An 18,238-nucleotide genomic window follows, 5' to 3' on the forward strand; every position below is an offset into this window, starting at 1 on the left:
ATCCAGAGCAGCCCTGTGGAGAAAGACTTTGGGGTGTTGGTCAATGAGAAAATGAACATGAGCCGGCTACTGTGTGCACTCACAGCCCAGAAAGTCAAGCGTATCCTGGGCTGCATCAAAAGGAGCGTGACCAGCAGGTTGAAGGAGGTGATCCTGCCCCTCTCCTCTGCTCTCCTGAGACCTCACTTGGAGCATTGTGTGCAGTTCTGGTGTCCTCAACATAAAAAGAACATGGAACTGTTGAAACAAGTCCAGAGGAGGGCCACGAGGATGATCAGGGGAGTGGAGCACCTCCAGTAGAAAACAGGCTGAGAAAGTTGGGGCTGTTCAGGCTGGAGAAGAGAAGGCTGCATGGAGACCTCACAGCAGCCTTTCAGTATCTGAAGGGGGGCTATAAGGATGGTGGGGAGGGACTCTTCATTAGGGACTGTAGTGATAGGACAAGGGGCAATGGGTTAAAACTTAAACAGAGAAATTTAGATTGGATCTAAGGAAGAAATTCTTTACTGTGAGGGTGGTGAGGCACTGGAACGGGTTGCCGAGGAAAGTTGTGAATGCTCCATCCTTGGCGGTGTTCAAGGCCAGGCTGGACAGAGCCTTGGGTGACATGGTTTAGCGTGAAGTGTCCCTGCCCATAGCAGGGGGGGTGGAACTAGATGATCTTAAAGTTCTTTCCAACCCTAACTATTCTATGATTGTATGATTCTATGATTACGGTCATCAGTACAGCAGTTACAAAGAATGTGTTAGTCACACAATGTTAGCTCTAAATCTTGCTGTTTAATTATATTAAGACACAACTAATGCCTTTCTTAATGAGATTTCCAAGGGAAGCTATTCCTTCAGTCTGCAAGTTCTCTGTGAACATGTGCCAAATATAATGGAAAAGTCTGAGTGCCTTTGTTCAACTCAGTTATTTCACGTTTTAGCCCTCAGAATAATCCCCTAACTAACTGCACCCATGGCAGCAGGGGTTGGAACTAGATGATCGTAAGGTCCTTTCCAAACCTAACTATTCTATGATTCTATGATTCTATGATTCTATGAATGCTACCATGGAGCTTTTAAATCATCTATTCCAATTCAGTGATGCCTTTGTATATATACTTGCAGGCTTTTCCCGGTAAATTTCCATCCATTGGCCAAAAAAAGCCTTGCCACAGTTCTTTGATTTTGCACCCCTAAAACCCCGTATGGCTCAAAGCCATAGCCCCATCCCTGGGGCAAGGATGGTTTTCACAGGCTGGTCAGGGAAGTCTGGCAAATCCATCCTGGTTTGAAGAGTTGGTGTCACTTGGTGCTCTGATGTGTCATATGTGCAAGGCTCTACGCAGGTTGTGGAGCTGGCAGCAGTCGTCAGAGCATTTTTATGCCGGCCAGACAAGCCCTTAAATATTGTCTCAGCTTCTCAGTATGTAGTTGGCATAGTACAATGGGCATAACATGCGCTGCTGAGAGAGATTTCAAATGCTTGTTACCTTCTTTGTATGCTGTCAACCCTCGCAGTCTGTATTCACTCGATCTCTGGCAGACAGATGTTGCTCATTTCCCAGCTTTTGGCTGACTGAAGTAAGTTCATGTTTCCTTAGATACTCACTCTAACCCCCTCTTTGCCAGCCCACATGCTGGGGAAAAGGCCTGCCATGTTTGTCACCATTTGACACAGGCTTTTGCCTTTATGGGAACGCCAAGCTGTGTGAAAACTGATAGTGGCCCGGCATACACGTCCCGTAAAGTTGCTGCCTTTTTGTCTGCCTGGGGCATTGAACATATCACAGGCATCCCACATAACCCCTGTCGTGGTTTAAGCCCAGGCCGTAAATTAGAACCACGCAGTCTACTTCCCCCCCACCTTTCTTCCCTCCGCTCCTGGAGGGACGGGGAAGAGAATCGAAAGAATGTAACTCCCACAGGTTGAGGTAAGAATAGTTTAGTACCTAAGGTATAACACAAATCACTACTGCTACCACCAATAATAATAGTGATAAAGGAAATAACAAGGGAAGAGAATACAACTGCTCACCAACCGGTACCTCACCCCCACCCAGCAGTGATCCAGCCCTTCCGGGTACTCTCAGTTCTACATCCTGGGCATGACGTGCTGTGGTATGGAATACCTCTTTGGCTAGTTTGGGTCAGGTGTCCTGTCCCTGCTTCCTCCCGGCTTCTCCTCCTCCCTGGCAGAGCATGAGACTCACAAAGTCCTTGGTCAGGGTAAACATTCTGACCAGCAACCAAAAACATCGGCTTTATCAGTATTATCCCCAGGCCAAAAGTCAAAACCACAGCGCTGCACCAGCTGCTAAGAAGGAGAAAAAATGACTGCTACTGCTAAACCAGGAAACCCCTCTGGGCAAGCGCTTATTGAACGTGCCCATGGGACCCGCAAAAATATGTTATAAAACAAGAAGGGGGAAGCGAGGGCTATAACTGCCCCCAAGAACGCATAGCAAAAGCACTGTATGCCTTGAATTTTTTTTAAATTGCTGGCAAGATGACCAGCCGCCGGTGGAAAAACATTTTGGGTGACCAGCCTTAGAAGCAATTCATGGTCAAGTGCCAGTTATGATAAAAAACTTAGAATCCCGTCAATGGGAAGGGCCATACCCTTTAATAACTTGGGGGAAGGGTTATGCTTGTGTCTCCACAGGTACCCGACATCGATGCATTCCTGCTCGATGGGTCCGACCGGCACTCAGAACCCCTGAACCATAGGTCTGATCATGTGCATGCCGATTCATCAGTGGTGTGAAACTGACTCCTGGGAATTATACAAGACTGGCTACTCGCTCCTCGGAGAACCAGCAAGTGGGACTACCACTTACACCGGTGCTTACCGCGCTGGGGTAACACATCCATTAGCTATAGATTGAGAACATCGTGATCCAGAGCTGTTGCCACTAGAAAATAGGCAAGAGCAGAGTATACTGTGTTTAGCTTGTCCAGGCAGTGGGCACTGTGTTTGGGTCTTACGTGAGTGCCGCTGCCGACGGCGATGGTATTGTGTCTCGCGCTTTAGGGAAGGATGGTGCAAGATCTGCCACTGCAATCAGGAGGCAGAGTCTAGTGCCAATGTGATAAGCCTGGTATGTGGGAAGTCACACTTGGTTCCTGAAATCTGGGAAGTCTGGTGACCAACTGGGAAAGAACCAAGCGTATCTGTCAAAAATTATTTCAGTGGAAATTATATAAAAACCAAAAATGAGGTTTATCGTGACATGTTGCATGCATTTCTGTAATTGTTCTATCAAATGCCAGAGCCATTTGGGAATCGGAGTAGCTAGTGCTCAAGCTTTAGCAACATTGAATAAGTTAGGATGTTGACTTGCTAAACAAACTAATGCTACAGAATCCTCTCTCTCCCCTTTGCTCACTGATGTCGACTCTATTAGGCATGCGACTTTACAAAATAGGGCAGCAATCCATTTTCTCCTCTTAGCACATGGACATAAGTGTGAAGTTCTGGAAGGAATGTGTTGCATGAATTTGTCAGACCATTCAGATCCATACATGAAAGTATCCGTAAATTAAAAGACAGTGTGATGAAGTTAAGGGAAGATGATACAGATTGGTTATCATCACTTTTCTCCGGCTGGGGTATAACTGGGTGGCTATTGACTTTGGTTAAGGGAGGATTGATCTTTTCGCTTTCTCTCTTTGCCATCATATGTGTCGTACCTTGCTTGTTACAATGTATGCAGCAAATGTTATCCCAAGCTTTTGAAAAACGTGTGTATACTGCATTGATAAAACAAGAAGTGGGAACTGTGAGGGTTGGAATGCATCAAAACTGTCAGAGACCATGACAAGGAGGAACTACAGCAGGCAATTAGAAGTGACCTGTCCCTGACTGGTACTGGATAGAGGATGTTGATGAGAAAAATCAGATAGACATTTTGCCCAAAGTCGTGAATGTAACCGCAAGGCAGACACAGATGTGCTTAGCTAATTGCTTGGATGCATACAAATATCATGCAATCCTTGCAATAAACGATCCAGCTTGTACTGGGCTCCACGCCTCCCATCCTCACACCTTAGAGCTCATCCACCTTCAACCCCAGCCATGGGCAGGGACACCTTCCACTAGAGCAGGTTGCTGCAAGGCCCTCTGTGCAACCTGGCTTTGAACACGACCAGCCATGGGGCACACACAGCTTCTCTGGGCACCCTGTGCTGTAGCGTACCAAAGATGAACTCCAGTTCTGGTGAAATCTGAAGACATTTATTTTGCATCTCACATCCCTTTTATAGTCTAAGTGCTAAACAGTAACTTTGTACTCTGTTACTTCCTTAACATCGGGATTCAGGGAAACTACTAAGGGTTACAAATATTTACATTGTTTGGCCTGTTTCTGACATACACACCCTGCTTTACCTTGCAACCCGCCTGCTTTGTTTTGCTAACTGATCTTGGAACTTCATTGTTCTCTTGACTCTTCCCAAGGCTTAAGCCCCACCAGGGCAAAAGCACCTGGTGTTTTCTTTACTGTTCCCAAGCCTTAAGCTGGACCAGGGTGATAACACCTGGATCCATTTGATTAACTATTTCTATCCCGTCACCCACCCTGTGCCAGTGTCCCACCACCCTCACAGGGAACAACTTCCAAGATCCCACGTCAGTCTCCCCTCTCTGTCAGGTTAAAGCCCTTCCCCTTGTCCCATCCCCACAGGCCCATGTTCACCACACCAGAAATGAGGCCAGATCCCAGGATCATCCCTTGGCAGCTGCAGCGCTTCGCTGCCGGCTCAGCCAGCACAACTCGCACACCGAGTCCAAAGCAGCCACTCTGGGGAAGTCACTTGAGGTGTTCTTGGCAACTCCTAAAGCACCCCAAGATCGCCATCGCCACCCACCTCGTTCCATGCTCCTGTGTCCACAGGTGTCATCGACTCCGAGACACCAAGATGGGAACCACCAGAGGAGATGCTCTTGCCTCCTCCATGGGTAGCTTGTGTTCCCTGGGGCAGCTGTCGTCTCCCAGTGCTCCCACTGAAGGGTTCCAGGAGGTTTTGTGGCTTCACACACCCGAACACGGGGAGTTGCAGAATCAGCCACGACTGTGGTCCTCAATCACCATGGTCATTGTGAATGCATGAGCTCTGGTTTGGCACATGGGGTGCTCTGGAGGTGCTGCAGGCATTCTCTGGGATTCTCTAGGGGTATCCCCAGCATGCTCTGGGAGCGCACAGAGACACAGGGGCTTGGAGCAAGCTGCTCTAGTGGAAGCTGTCCCTGCCCATGGCAAGGGTTGGAGCTGGATGAGCTTTAAGGTCCCTTCCAGCCCACCCCAGTCTGGGATTCCATGATTCTCTGCTGTGCCAATGTTGGTCACTCTCCACTTGTCTTAGGTGGCCGTGACGCCCTGTTCCATTGCCCAGGTTGAGCTGTGACCCCTCGCATGCTCCACCTCCAGACCAAAGGCACTGAGGAAGAGCAGCCCATGAGGGACGTCCCCGAGCCGGCTGGGCAGAGGCTGATCCCCTAAAGTGACTCCCGGAGCACCCCTGGGTGCCCAGTGCCATGGGCACGATGCTGCCGCCATCACAAAGCCGTGGTGGTCGCTGTGGAGACGCCCATTGTGACGGGGCCCTCACGCTGAGCGTGGGCTATTGAAGGAGCCAGAGCCCTGCAGGAACCAGTGCAGAGGAGAGCCCTCCCTCGGGAGGCTGCATCTCCCGTGCCTGCCCTGCGCATCCGGATACGGGTTCTTTGACTTTGCAATCCTGTTGTAGTGTTGGCTTGAAACACATGGTGGGTGCGTGCTCTAAAGGGAGGAGAAGCTGTCAGGAGATGTGCTGGTGCCATCCCAGCTGTAGGAGCAGGGGCTGGGTGAGGAGGAGGCGCTGGGCTTGTTCCTGTACTTGGAGCTCAGCTCTGCCTGCAGAGGTGCTGGGGGCGAAGCAGGAGCCTTCTGTGTGCAGGAGCTGCTGGTGTCAGAGGTGCTGAGAAGGTGTCAGGGCAGGAGCAGCCCCTGGGCAGTGCAGCTGCTGGTGCTGTCACTGGGAGCTCAGCACAAGGGGACCTGCCTGGCTCCGGCAAGGCCCGCGCAAGGCCCCCAGGCATTGCGGAAGGCGGCAGGGCCCTGGCAGGTTCCAGTGATCCCTGTGCCAGGCATTGCAGAAGTCACAGAAATTTCTAAACTGAAAAGTAAGAAAATAAACACTTTCACGTAACTTTTATCAGTTGCTCTTTGCAATCTTCCTGCACTGGGAATCCTCCAATGTGCTGTGCAATCTGCAAGGCTTGACAAAACCCAAAGGTTTTAATGAGCCCCATGGTGTATTTGGGCTGAGTCCATGAACCTCAGGTTCTGAGAGGAGACTGAGGAAACCTCTCAAGAAGTCCAAGTCAGAAACAAAGCCCCAAGTCCCTTCAGCATTAATGAACCCCACTGAGGGCTGCTACTGACAGAGCCTCCCCAGGGACTCGTTAAAGCAAGTAACTGCAGGCTGTGACTACTGGGAGACAAAGGCAAAATGCAGGTGTCTCATGGTGAGAAAACCCCTTGGTTTGTTTGATGAAGCAGAAAGGCCAAGCCCTGACCACAGCCCTTGGAGAAGTAGAGCCTGAAATCCTGAGAATGAAAGTTCTCCTCATAGGCCTTGATGAAAGAGGCAACTGCCATAGCCCAGGGCACAGAGACCTTTTGTTCTTTTGGGCCTTTCAGCCTTGCCAGAATCCTCACTCATCTCTGCTGCAGGCTGTCCTTCCCTGGCCCATGCCTGCACCTCTTTCCCTTCAGGCTCTTGACACCCATCTTGCTTTCCCACCTGGCTCTCACCTGGCATTTCTGTACCTTCAGTCACATCTCTGCACCCATCCCTGTCTGCTCCTTGAAACACAAAGCCATGGGCTGAGCCAGACTCCCTCTGGGTGACCTCTTGCACCACAACTCCACCTTTCGAGAGACATTTCTCTTTCCTGACTTTGACTCTGAACCTTCCAAGCTGCACTTTGCAGAGGTTTCCTTCTCTTCCTGCTAGCAAGAAAATCTCCATCATCTCTGAAGCCACATTTCAAGTAGTTGTAGGCTGCTGCTATAGTGTCAATTCAGCAGGTGGAGTGAATATCCCTCAGCAAGGCCATCTAAAGGAGGCTTCTAGAGGAATGGGTGGTGCCATCAGGATAGAGAACTAAGCACCATGGGAGAGCAGTGGGAAAAGGGAATGGTCTGGATTGAGAACTTCCTGGCAAGAGCCAGAAGGAAAGGTGGTGTCCTTGGGTGCAAGGTACCCCATGCTGTGGGGACAGGGCACCTCATCTGGGACAGCTTCCTGCCTGTAGCACCCTCTCTGCTGTGCACACCCCTCTCTCTGCCCACACTCACAAGTGTCTCACAGAAGCTTTGCACTTCCCCTGCAGCAGTGACCCCTCACTGCAGGAGGTTCCTGCATTCTGCAGGCTCAGGGATGGATCCTGCATTCCAGGCAAGTTTGGGTAGTGCAGGAGAGGCAGACAGGAAGGTCGGCTCATGGGGCATGAGGAGCAGTGTTCAGGCACCCCCAGCAGTGGGCATTCCCCATGTGCCACGCTGAGGCATGTTCCCATGAGGGAAACTTCTCAGGCAGCCTCTGGTTTGTCCAGGCTCTGCAGCCACACTCCAGGAACACCTCCTCCTCCTCCACCTACAGACATCAACTGCTGTCCATGGCTGGGCTCCGTCCTGCTTGTAAGGATTGGTTAAAGCCCTGAACCATCACCTTGCTTCTTGCTGACTTCCCTCCACCCTCCCTCACCTCCCTGCACACTGCTCATTGCCACCAGTAACTCCCTGAAGAGTTAAGGAGCTCTCCAGGCTTTCCTCAGGGGGTGACCATGTTTCTCCATTGACCATTGATGGATCCATGGAGTGCCAGGTGTGAGGTTCCTGCAGAGGCAGAGCTGCCCCTGGGCAGAGCCCTGCTGCCGGGAGGGGTGTGCAGGGCAGAGCTGAGCACACAGCCCATGGGATGGGCTCTGGGAGCACTGAGAGGGAGCAGAGCTGGGCCCAGAGCAGCAGCTCCTGGCAGGGACAGCTCCAGGCAGCAGAGACATGGGCAGGGAGTGGGGGGGAAAGTGCAGTCCAGGCCTGGGGAGGGTGCGTTCAGGCAGCTCTCTTGGTGCCTGGCACTGGAGGTGGCTGCTGGCCATGCTCTGCTGGGCACAGTCCTTAGCTATGGGGAGATGCTAAGATGTCTCCCTGGAACCTTCTCTTCTCCAGGCTGAACACCCCCATCTCTCTCAGCCTGTCTTCATGGGAGACGTGCTCCAGCCCTTAGAGCACAGCAGTTAATGGCTGGACTCGATGTTCTCAAGGGTCTTTTCAAATGAAAGGATTCTGGGATTTCCTCTGACATCCCTTGTGAACGTCAGAGCTGGGCAAAGCACAGCTTCAGAGCAAACCTGACTGCCATCCAACCTGGCCTTGAACACGGCCAGCCATGGGGCAGCCACAGCTTCTCTGGGCACCGTCTGTGAGCACCTCAGCACCCTCACAGGGAAAAACTTCCTCCTAATGTCCAAGCTAAATCTGCCTTTTTTCAGCTAAAGCCATTCCCCCTTGTCCTGTCACTGCACACCCTTTTAAAATGCCCCTCTCCAGATTTCTTGTAGGCCCTGACTAAGTTTGGGCAGATTGCTAAGATGTCTCCCTGGAGCCTTCTCTTCTCCAGGCTCAGCACCCTCAGCTCTCTCAGCCTCTTCATCAGAGACGTGCTCCACTCCTCAGAGCAGATTAGGGCCCTTCATAAACCCATCTTTGAAAGATCATAAGAGAACAGAGGTTGGAAGGGACCCCAGGAGGTCTCAAGACCAACCCGTCAGGAACAGGGTCAGGGAAAGTGGTTCAAGGCTTGATTCAGTCTGAGTTGGAAATCCCCAAGGCCAGAGACTGCACAGCCTCTCTGGGTGACCTGATGCAGCACTTGCCTGAGCCTATGGGAACAAGGTTTCCTTATGTCCTGGCTCAACCTCTCCTCTGTCACTATCCCCCATTGCCTTTTGTCCTCCCACCAGGCACCATGGTCAGGAGCCTGGCTCTGTATTCTCCATGTCCTTCTTGCCGGTACAGGCAGCCAGTCCCCAACAGCCTTCCCTTCCCAAGATCTCAGGTCCCCATCAGCCTTCCCTTCTCCAGGCTGGACAAGCCCAGCTCCCCCAGCCTCTCCCCACAGGCACCATGCTCCAGTCCCTGCCTGTCCTCAGGGCCCGATTTTAAACACACTCCTGCTTGCCAATAGCGTTCCTGAATTGGGGATCTGAAACCTGGATGGAGTATTCCAGAGCATCCCTTCCCTTGTTCTCCTGCCGTGCTCCTGGTCATACAGCCCGCCATGCTGCTGTCCTCCCTTGCTGCCAGGGCACACGCTGCCTCCTGTCCAGCTCCTGCCCACCCAGCCCTTTCTCATGGGCTGCTCCCAGCCAGGCAGCCCCAGCCTGGGCCATTGCAGGGGAGTCCCCTGCAGGGACCCCTGTGTCCCCTGCTCTCCTGCCCAGGACACCCTGAGAGCTCTGCAGCCCCCCCATGCCATCCCATCTCCCCACACCAGCACAACAGCCCCGGCCCTTGGGCTCCTCAAGAGCTCTTCCTGCTCCAGGCACAGAGCAGCCATCCCAGAGCTGGAGCAGCCAGAAAGCTGATTTCATTCCCCTTCATTCCTGCCATGGGAGGACATAGCACAGAGAAGAAGTTGCTGCAGGATCATTTATTTAACTCAAATACTGTGAGAGCCCCCTCTGACACATAGTCTGTGGGTCACACAACACGAGCGGCTACTTAAGCAGGAGGAGATGAAAACTGACATTTCTATGAACACAACATCATCAAAAATTGAAACAGGAAAACAAATCTAAAGCAGCAAAGACAGATGTGGCCTGTCATGATGTACATTGGAAGCCTTTTCCAGGATAAAGCAGGCAGTGTATGGCTGCTGAAACACATCCAGTCAGCAGCTTCCACACAGCATCCTTGAGCTCCTGGTTCCGCAGGCTGTAGATGATGGGGTTCACTGCTGGAGGCACCACCGAGTACAGCACTGACAGCACCAGATCCAGGGGTGGGGAGGAGATGGAGGGGGGCTTCCAATAGGCAAAGGTACCAGTGCTGACAAAGAGGGAGAGCACGGCCAGGTGAGGGAGGCACGTGGAAAAGGCTTTGTGGCGTCTCTGCTCAGAGGGGATCCTCAGCACGGCCCTGAAGATCTGCACATAGGACCCCACAATGAAAATGAAACAGCCAAGTGCCAAACAGAAACTTAGCACAAGAAGCCCAACTTCCCTGAGGTAGGAATGTGAGCAGGAGAGCTCGAGGATCTGGGGGATTTCACAGAAGAACTGCTCCACAGCATTGCCTCGGCAGAGGGGCAGTGAAAATGTATTGGCTGTGTGCAGCAGAGCATAGAGAAACCCAGCGCCCCAGGCAGCTGCTGCCATGTAGACACAAGCTCTGCTGCCCAGGAGGCTCCCGTAGTGCAGGGGCTTGCAGATGGCCACGTAGCGGTGGTAGGACATGGTGGTGAGGAGAGAAAACTCTGCTGAAATAAAAAAGAGAAAGAAAAAGATCTGTGCAGCACAACCTGTGTAGGAGATGGCCCTGGTGTCCCAGAGGGAATTGGCCATGGATTTGGGGACAGTGGTGGAGATGCAGGCCAGGTCCAGCAGGGAGAGGTTGAGGAGGAAGAAGTACATGGGGGTGTGGAGGTGCTGGTCGCAGGCTGTGCTGGTGATGATGAGGCCGTTGCCCAGGAGCGCAGCCAGGAAGATGCCCAGGAAGAGCCAGAAGTGCCAGAGCTGCAGCTCCCGCCTGGCTGCGAATGGCAGGAGGAGGAAGTGGGTGATGGAGCTGCCGTTGGACATCTGCTGCCTCTGGGCATGGGGCACTGTCACAGGAGAAAAAGGCAGTGACAGGTTAGGACAGGAGGGATGTCAGATAGAGAAGTTCAGAAGTTCACTTTCAGGCTACAGAAGAGAGGCTCAGTGTGAGTTGGTTGTGATTGTCTGTGAGGTTGTTTGGTTTGTTTGTTTTCCCAGTGTCACAGCTGACAAGTGACATTTTAGGGATAAATTTGTTAAGAAGTATTTTGAAGGCAACTGTGAAGAGTCTGAGCATGGGACAGACAAAAGGGCTCAGCTGTCTGTGGGTTCGTGCCTACTCAAATTGCTGCAGAGTCCATCAGTCTGGTTCTCAGCTGCCCTGCACTTTCTAGAGGGACAGTCAGCTCCTTGCCCAGCAGAGCATGGCCAGCAGCCACCTCCAGTGCCAGGCACCAAGAGAGCTGCCTGAACGCACCCTCCCCAGGCCTGGGCTGCACTTTCCCCCCACTCCCTGCCCATGTCTCTGCTGCCTGGAGCTGTCCCTGCCAGGAGCTGCTGCTCTGGGCCCAGCTCTGCTCCCTCTCAGTGCTCCCAGAGCCCATCCCATGGGCTGTGTGCTCAGCTCTGCCCTGCACACCCCTCCCGGCAGCAGGGCTCTGCCCAGGGGCAGCTCTGCCTCTGCAGGGGCTCAGCAGCAGCTCACACAAGTCCTGACAAGACTCTCGGTGCCTTCTCCAAAGCAGAGAAGGAAATTCCCAGCTCCCACTGCCCAACCTGCCCACCAAGAGTGAAAAACATCGGAGCTCAGGATCCTTCCCTATCAGGCAATCGCTGCCTCAGTGTCTTTCAGAAGGACCCTCTGCAAACGTGCTCAGAGAGATGAGACCCCCCAGAGACCGCCAGACACACAACTGCCCCTCATGTGACCCCAAATTGACTCCCCAGACCAACCACTGCAACCCAAGTGACCCTGAAGTGACCCTCCAGACCCACAACTATCTCCAAAGTGACCCCCAAGGGACCACCCATACCTACAACTGCCCCCAAATGACCACCAAGCAACCACCTAGACCCCCAACTGTCCCCAAATTGACCCCCACGTGACCCCCATCGAGCCACAGCTGTCCCCCAAGTGACCCCAAATTGACTCCCCAGACCCACAACTGCCTCACAAGTGACCCCAAGTGACCACCCAGACCCACAACTGTTCCCCAAGAGACCTGAAGTGACCACCCAGTCCCACAACTGCTCCCCAAGTGACCCCAAATTGACTCCCCAGACCCACAACTGCCCCACAAGTTACCCCAAGTGAGCACCCAGACCCACAAGTGCCCCGCATGTGACCCTCCAGACCCACAAATGCCCCCCCAAGTGACTCCAAATTGACTCCATAGACCAAAAACTGCCCCTCAAGTGACCCCCCAGTGACTTCCAGAACCACAACTGCCCCCAAGTGTCCCTAAAGATATCCCCATAGAGGCAAAACCTGCCCCCCAAGTGACCCCAAATTGACTCCCCAGACCCACATCTCCTGCCAAGTGACCACCCAGGCAAACAACTGCCCCCCAAGTGACTCCCCAGACTCAAAACTGCCTCCCAAGTGACACCCTAGACCCACAACTGCCTCCTAAGTGACCCCTGAGTAAACCCGCAGACCCACAACTGTCATTCAAGTGACCCCCAGGTGTCCACCCAGACGCACACAAACCCAAGTGACCCCCAAGTGGCACGTCAGACCTACAGCTCCACCTCCAGTGACCTCCCAGTCACCCCCAAACCCACTCCTGCCGCCCAAATGACTCCCCAGACCTGCAACTGCCCAGCCAGTCACCCCCCCGACCCACAACTGCCCCTCAAGTGACCCCCAAGTGACCCCCAGACCCACAACTGCCCCCCAGGTTGGGGGTCAGAGAATCCTGGCATCCCGGAGGCACGGATGGGTTGGGGGGAGCAAACTTTCCCGGTTGGTTCCATTTCAGCCTGAGCAGCGCCAGCAGGAACATCCAAAAAGCTTTTTGCTCCTCTTGTCCTGAGCCCTGCTCTGCGGGGCTGTCAGAGCCATGGCAGTGCAGCGCTGAGCTTCCTCTGCTGCCCCCTGCCGGCAGGCTGTGCACAAGGGCAGTGCCCATCAGCTCTCGTGGCTCTGCAGCAGCAGCAGCGGTGCTTTGGCTCTGCGCTCCGGTGAGCACAGGGTTTACGCAGCTTGTCTGAACCGGAGCCCGTTGTGAACAGGAAGAGACCATTCGGGAGGAAAAAGGGGGTTAAACAGTGCCCGCATTGCCTTCTTCTCTGTGAGGCCATGTTCTGCTCCTGCAATCCAGTCAGGCCGTGGTTGTGCTGATGACCTTCACCAAGGAATGGGCTGCCTGATTTTTGTCTGGTGCTCATCCTTTTCCTCTTGCCTTTTAAAATAACAGCAGCAGGGTTTGTTTTCTTTCCCAATCTCTTCTGTTTTCAAGGCAGTTGATTCTTTTAGCGCACCTGAAGGGTTTGGCTCAGAATAAGCAGCCATCCTTGCACACCTCCTGATAGCGTATCAACAATATTCAGTGAATCCTGTCAAGCACAGTGAAGTCAGTCACAGCTGCTGTGCTGCCATGTGGGGATTGTGGTTGGGTTGGTAGGAGATGGATTTGAAAGCAGGAAAAGGACAGAAAGCATTCATGTTGTTTACTGCTGAGCACGTTGCTGCTGTGACTCCCAAACCATCGGTTTCAAATGCTCCCTTGCACAACTGTTGTTGAACTTTCCCTGTGCTAAGAAAGCAAGTTGTTGGGACTTCTTCCTTTTTAAAAGAAATGAAGAATGGCAGATACTGAGCTATCAGGGCAGGAGGATCTCCATAGCTGTGTTGTTCTCTGCTCTGCTGTGCAGTACTGTGCTGTGCTGTGCTATTTCAATTTAACCCCTGCAATGATAATCAGTCAAATAAGGATGAGCCTGTTATTTGACTAAAATGTCAAATGTTTTTTCAGGTCCAGATTAACTTTTAAGGACAAATAATGGTTCCAAGTGGAAACAGGAGTTCATTTAATTTCATTTATCTCATTAAATTTCATTTCATAGTAGGAAAAGATTCCTCACATTCAAGGTAGTGAGACAGGGGCAGACTCTTGCCCAGAGAAGCTGTGGCTGCCCCATCCCTGGCAGTGCTCAAGGCCAGGTTGGACACAGGGCCTTGGAGCAAGCTGCTCCAGTGAAAGCTGTCCCTGCCCATGGCAAGGGTTGGAGCTGGATGAGCATTAAGGTCCCTTCCAGCCCAACTCAGTCTGCGATTCCAGGATTCTCTGCTGTGCCAATGTCGGTCACTCTCCACTTGTCGTAGGTGGCCGTGATGCCCTGTTCCATTGCCCAGGTTGAGCTGTGACCCCTCGCATGCTCCACCTCTGGATCAAGGGCACTGAGGAAGAGCAGCCTGAGAGGGGCGTCCCTGAGCCGGCTTGGCAGAGGCTGGTCCCCCCGCGGCGACTCCCGCAGCCACTCCGGGAGCACCCCTGGGTGCCAGTGCCATGGGCACGATGCTGCCGCCATCACAAAGCCGTGGTGGTCGCTGTGGAGACGCCCATTGTGACGGGGCCCCCACGCTGAGCGTGGGCTATTGAAGGAGCCAGAGCCCTGCAGGAACCAGTGCAGAGGAGAGCCCTCCCTCGGGAGGCTGCATCTCCCGTGCCTGCCCTGCGCATCCAGGTACGGGTTCTTTGACTTTGCAATCCTGTTGTAGTGTTGGCTTGAAACACATGGTGGGTGCGTGCTCTAAAGGGAGGAGAAGCTGTCAGGAACGATGTGCTGGTGCCAGCCCAGCTGTAGGAGCAGGGGCTGGGTGAGGAGGAGGTGCTGGGCTTGTTCCTGTGCTTGGAGCTGAGCTCTGCCTGCAGAGGTGCTGGGGGCGAAGCAGGAGCCTTCTGTGTGCAGGAGCTGCTGGTGTCAGAGGTGCTGAGAAGGTGTCAGGGCAGGAGCAGCCCCTGGGCAGTGCAGCTGCTGGTGCTGTCCCTGGGAGCTCAGCACAAGGGGACCTGCCTGGCTCTGGCAAGGCCCGCGCAAGCCCCCCGGGCATTGCGGAAGGCGGCAGGGCCCTGGCAGGTTCCAGTGATCCCTGTGCCAGGCACTGCAGAAGTCACAGGAATTTCTAAAATGAAAAGTAAAAAAAAAAAAACCCTCTCAAAATGTCCTGGTTTAGCAGTAGCAGTCATTTTTTTTTTTCTGCTGGTGCAGTGCTGTGGTTTTGACTTTTGGCCTGGGAAAAATATTGATAAAGCCGATGTTTTCAGTTGCTGGTCAGAATGTTTACCCTGACCAAGGACTTTGTGAGTCTCATGCTCTGCCAGGGAGGAGGAGAAGCCAGGAGGAAGCAGGGACAGGACACCTGACCCAAACTAGCCAAAGAGGTATTCCATACCAGAGCACGTCATGCGCAGGATGTAGAACTGAGAGTTCCCGGAAGGGCTGGATCATGGCAGGGTGGGGCTGAGGTACCGGTTGGTGAGCGGTTGTATTCTCTTGCTTGTTATTTCCTTTATCATTATTACTATTAGTGGTAGCAGTAGTGATTTGTGTTATACCTTAGTTATTAAACTGTTCTTATCTCAACCCGTGGGAGCTGCATTCTTTCGATTCTCCTCCCCGTCCGTCCAGAAGCAGAGGGAAGAAAGGTGGGGGGGGAAGTGGACTGCATGGTTCTGATTTACGGCCTGGGCTTAAACCACGACACAAAATAACTTTTATCAGTTGCTCTTTGCAATCTTCCTGCGCTCGGAATCCTCCAATGTGCTGTGCAATCTGCAAGGCTTGACAAAACCCAAAGGATTTAATGAGCCCCATGGTGAAGGCTGAGTCCATGAACCTCAGGTGCTGAGAGGAGACTGAGGAAACCTCTCAAGAAGTCCAAGTCAGAAACAAAGCCTCAAGTCCCTTCAGCATTAATGGGCCCCACTGAGGGCTGTTACTGACAAAGCCTCCCCAGGGACTCCTTAAAGCAAGTAACTGCAGGCTGTGATTACAGGCAGACAAAGGCAAAATGCAGGTGTCTGATGGTGAGAAAACCCTTGGTTTGTTTGATGAAGCAGAAAGGCCAAGCCCTGACCACAGCCCTTGGAGAAGGAGAGCCTGAAATCCTGAGAATGAAAGTTCTCCCCATAGGCCTGGATGAAAGAGGCAACTGCCATAGCCCAGGGCACAGAGACCTTTTGTTCTTTTGGGCCTTTCAGCCTTGCCAGAATCCTCACTCATCTCTGCTGGAGGCTGTCCTGCACTGGCCCATGCCTGCACCTCTTTCCCTTCAGGCTCTTGACACCCATCTTGCTTTCCCACCTGGCTCTCACCTGGCATTTCTGTACCTTCAGTCACATCTCTGCACCCATCGCTGTCTGCTCCTTGAAACACAAAGCCATGGGCTGAGCCAGACTCCCTCTGCGTGACCTCTTGCACCACAACTCCACCTTTTGAGAGATATTTCTCTTTCCTAACTTTGAGTCTGAACCTTCCAAGCTGCACTTTGCAGAGGTTTCCTTCTCTTCCTGCTAGCAAGAAAATCTCCATCATCTCTGAAGCCACATTTCAAGTAGTTGTAGGCTGCTGCTATAGTGTCAATTCAGCAGGTGGAGTGAATATCCCTCAGCAAGGCCATCTAAAGGAGGCTTCTAGAGGAATGGGTGATGCCATCAGGATAGAGAACTAAGCACCATGGGAGAGCAGTGGGAAAAGGGAATGGTCTGGATTGAGAACTTCCTGGCAAGAGCCAGAAGGAAAGGTGGTGTCCTTGGGTGCAAGGTACCCCATGCTGTGGGGACAGGGCACCCCATCTGGGACAGCTTCCTGCCTGTGTCACCCTCTCTGCTGTGCACACCCCTCTCTCTGCCCACACTCACAAGTGTCTCACAGAAGCTTTGCACTTCCCCTGCAGCAGTGACCCCTCACTGCAGGAGGTTCCTGCATTCTGCAGGCTCAGGGATGGATCCTGCATTCCAGGCAAGTTTGGGCAGTGCAGGAGAGGCAGACAGGAAGGTCGGCTCATGGGGCATGAGGAGCAGTGTTCAGGCACCCCCAGCAGTGGGCATTCCCCATGTGCCACGCTGAGGCATGTTCCCATGAGGGAAACTTCTCAGACAGCCTCTGGTTTGTCCAGGCTCTGCAGCCACACTCCAGGAACACCTCCTCCTCCTCCACCTACAGACATCAACTGCTCTCCATTGCTGGGCTCCGTCCTGCTTGTAAGGATTGGTTAAAGCCCTGAACCATCACCTTGCTTCTTGCTGACTTCCCTCCACCCTCCCTCACCTCCCTGCACACTGCTCATTGCCACCAGTAACTCCCTGAAGAGTTAAGGAGCTCTCCAGGCTTTCCTCAGGGGGTGACCATGTTTCTCCATTGACCATTGATGGATCCATGGAGTGCCAGGTGTGAGGTTCCTGCAGAGGCAGAGCTGCCCCTGGGCAGAGCCCTGCTGCCGGGAGGGGTGTGCAGGGCAGAGCTGAGCACACAGCCCATGGGATGGGCTCTGGGAGCACTGAGAGGGAGCAGAGCTGGGCCCAGAGCAGCAGCTCCTGGCAGGGACAGCTCCAGGCAGCAGAGACATGGGCAGGGAGTGGGGGGAAAGTGCAGCCCAGGCCTGGGGAGGGTGCCTTCAGGCAGCTCTCTTGGTGTCTGGCACTGGAGGTGGCTGCTGGCCATGCTCTGCTGGGCACAGTCCTTTGCTTCTCCCCATGAGAGCTCCGTGATCTGCCCTTTGAAACCGTGCTGCCCTGCTCTCAGCACAGGACAGGTGTTTGTGGGGGTTCTTCAGATCAATTTGTGTGTGAAGGCATCTTACAGGCACTGCAAGTGAAAGCAGAGGGCAAATGGGAAAGGACTGATGGACACTGCAGCTCTCCTGGCTCTGCACTAAGTTATAAAGAGCTGAGAACTTCTCCCTGTTTCAATACTCTTCTGATTTTTGGTCATACAGAGAATGATTTATACCCAAAAAATAAAACAACTCAGCAGTGTTATGCCAGTAAATAAATAACACAGAGCAGTTGACGTCCAGCTCCCCCAGCCTCTCCCCACAGGCACCATGCTCCAGTACCTGCCTGTCCTCAGGGCCAGTTTTCAAAATTCTCAGAATTACAGAATCATTTAGATTCAAAAAGACCCTTAACATCAACTCTTAACTCTCTTAACCAAACACTGTTATGTCCACCACTGACCCATGTCAACAAGTGCCACATCTCCATGTCTTTTAAAGGCCTCCAGGAATGGTGACACAACCACTTCTGTGGGCAGCCTGTTTCTTGTCCCATCATTAGGACAGACAGACAAAGACAGGCTGGGATCTCCTTTACCCTTGCTGATGGAGTGGATTCCCCCTGGTTAGCTGAGGCATCTCCTCCTCAGTCTGTAGGCCTGGGACTGGAAGGGGACTCAGCTCCCTCCCATGAACACCACAAGCCCACAGGAGGTAGGATTCCTCCT

The 18,238-nt window shown here is 53.0% G+C and overlaps 1 protein-coding gene across 1 annotated transcript; it reads right to left on the reverse strand.

Moving 5' to 3' along the window:
* Positions 1-9,856: 9,856 nt before the first annotated feature.
* Positions 9,857-10,834, reverse strand: LOC308228530 (olfactory receptor 14I1-like; the record flags this gene model as incomplete). Its single annotated transcript, XM_080631911.1, has 1 exon — positions 9,857-10,834. One exon carries the CDS (start codon positions 10,832-10,834, stop codon positions 9,857-9,859), a length of 978 nt encoding a protein of 325 aa, XP_080488037.1.
* Positions 10,835-18,238: the final 7,404 nt, after the last annotated feature.

This window comes from Psittacula echo (assembly GCF_963264785.1).
Source record: "Psittacula echo genome assembly, chromosome: 19".
Classification (NCBI taxonomy): Eukaryota; Metazoa; Chordata; class Aves; order Psittaciformes; family Psittacidae; genus Psittacula; species Psittacula echo.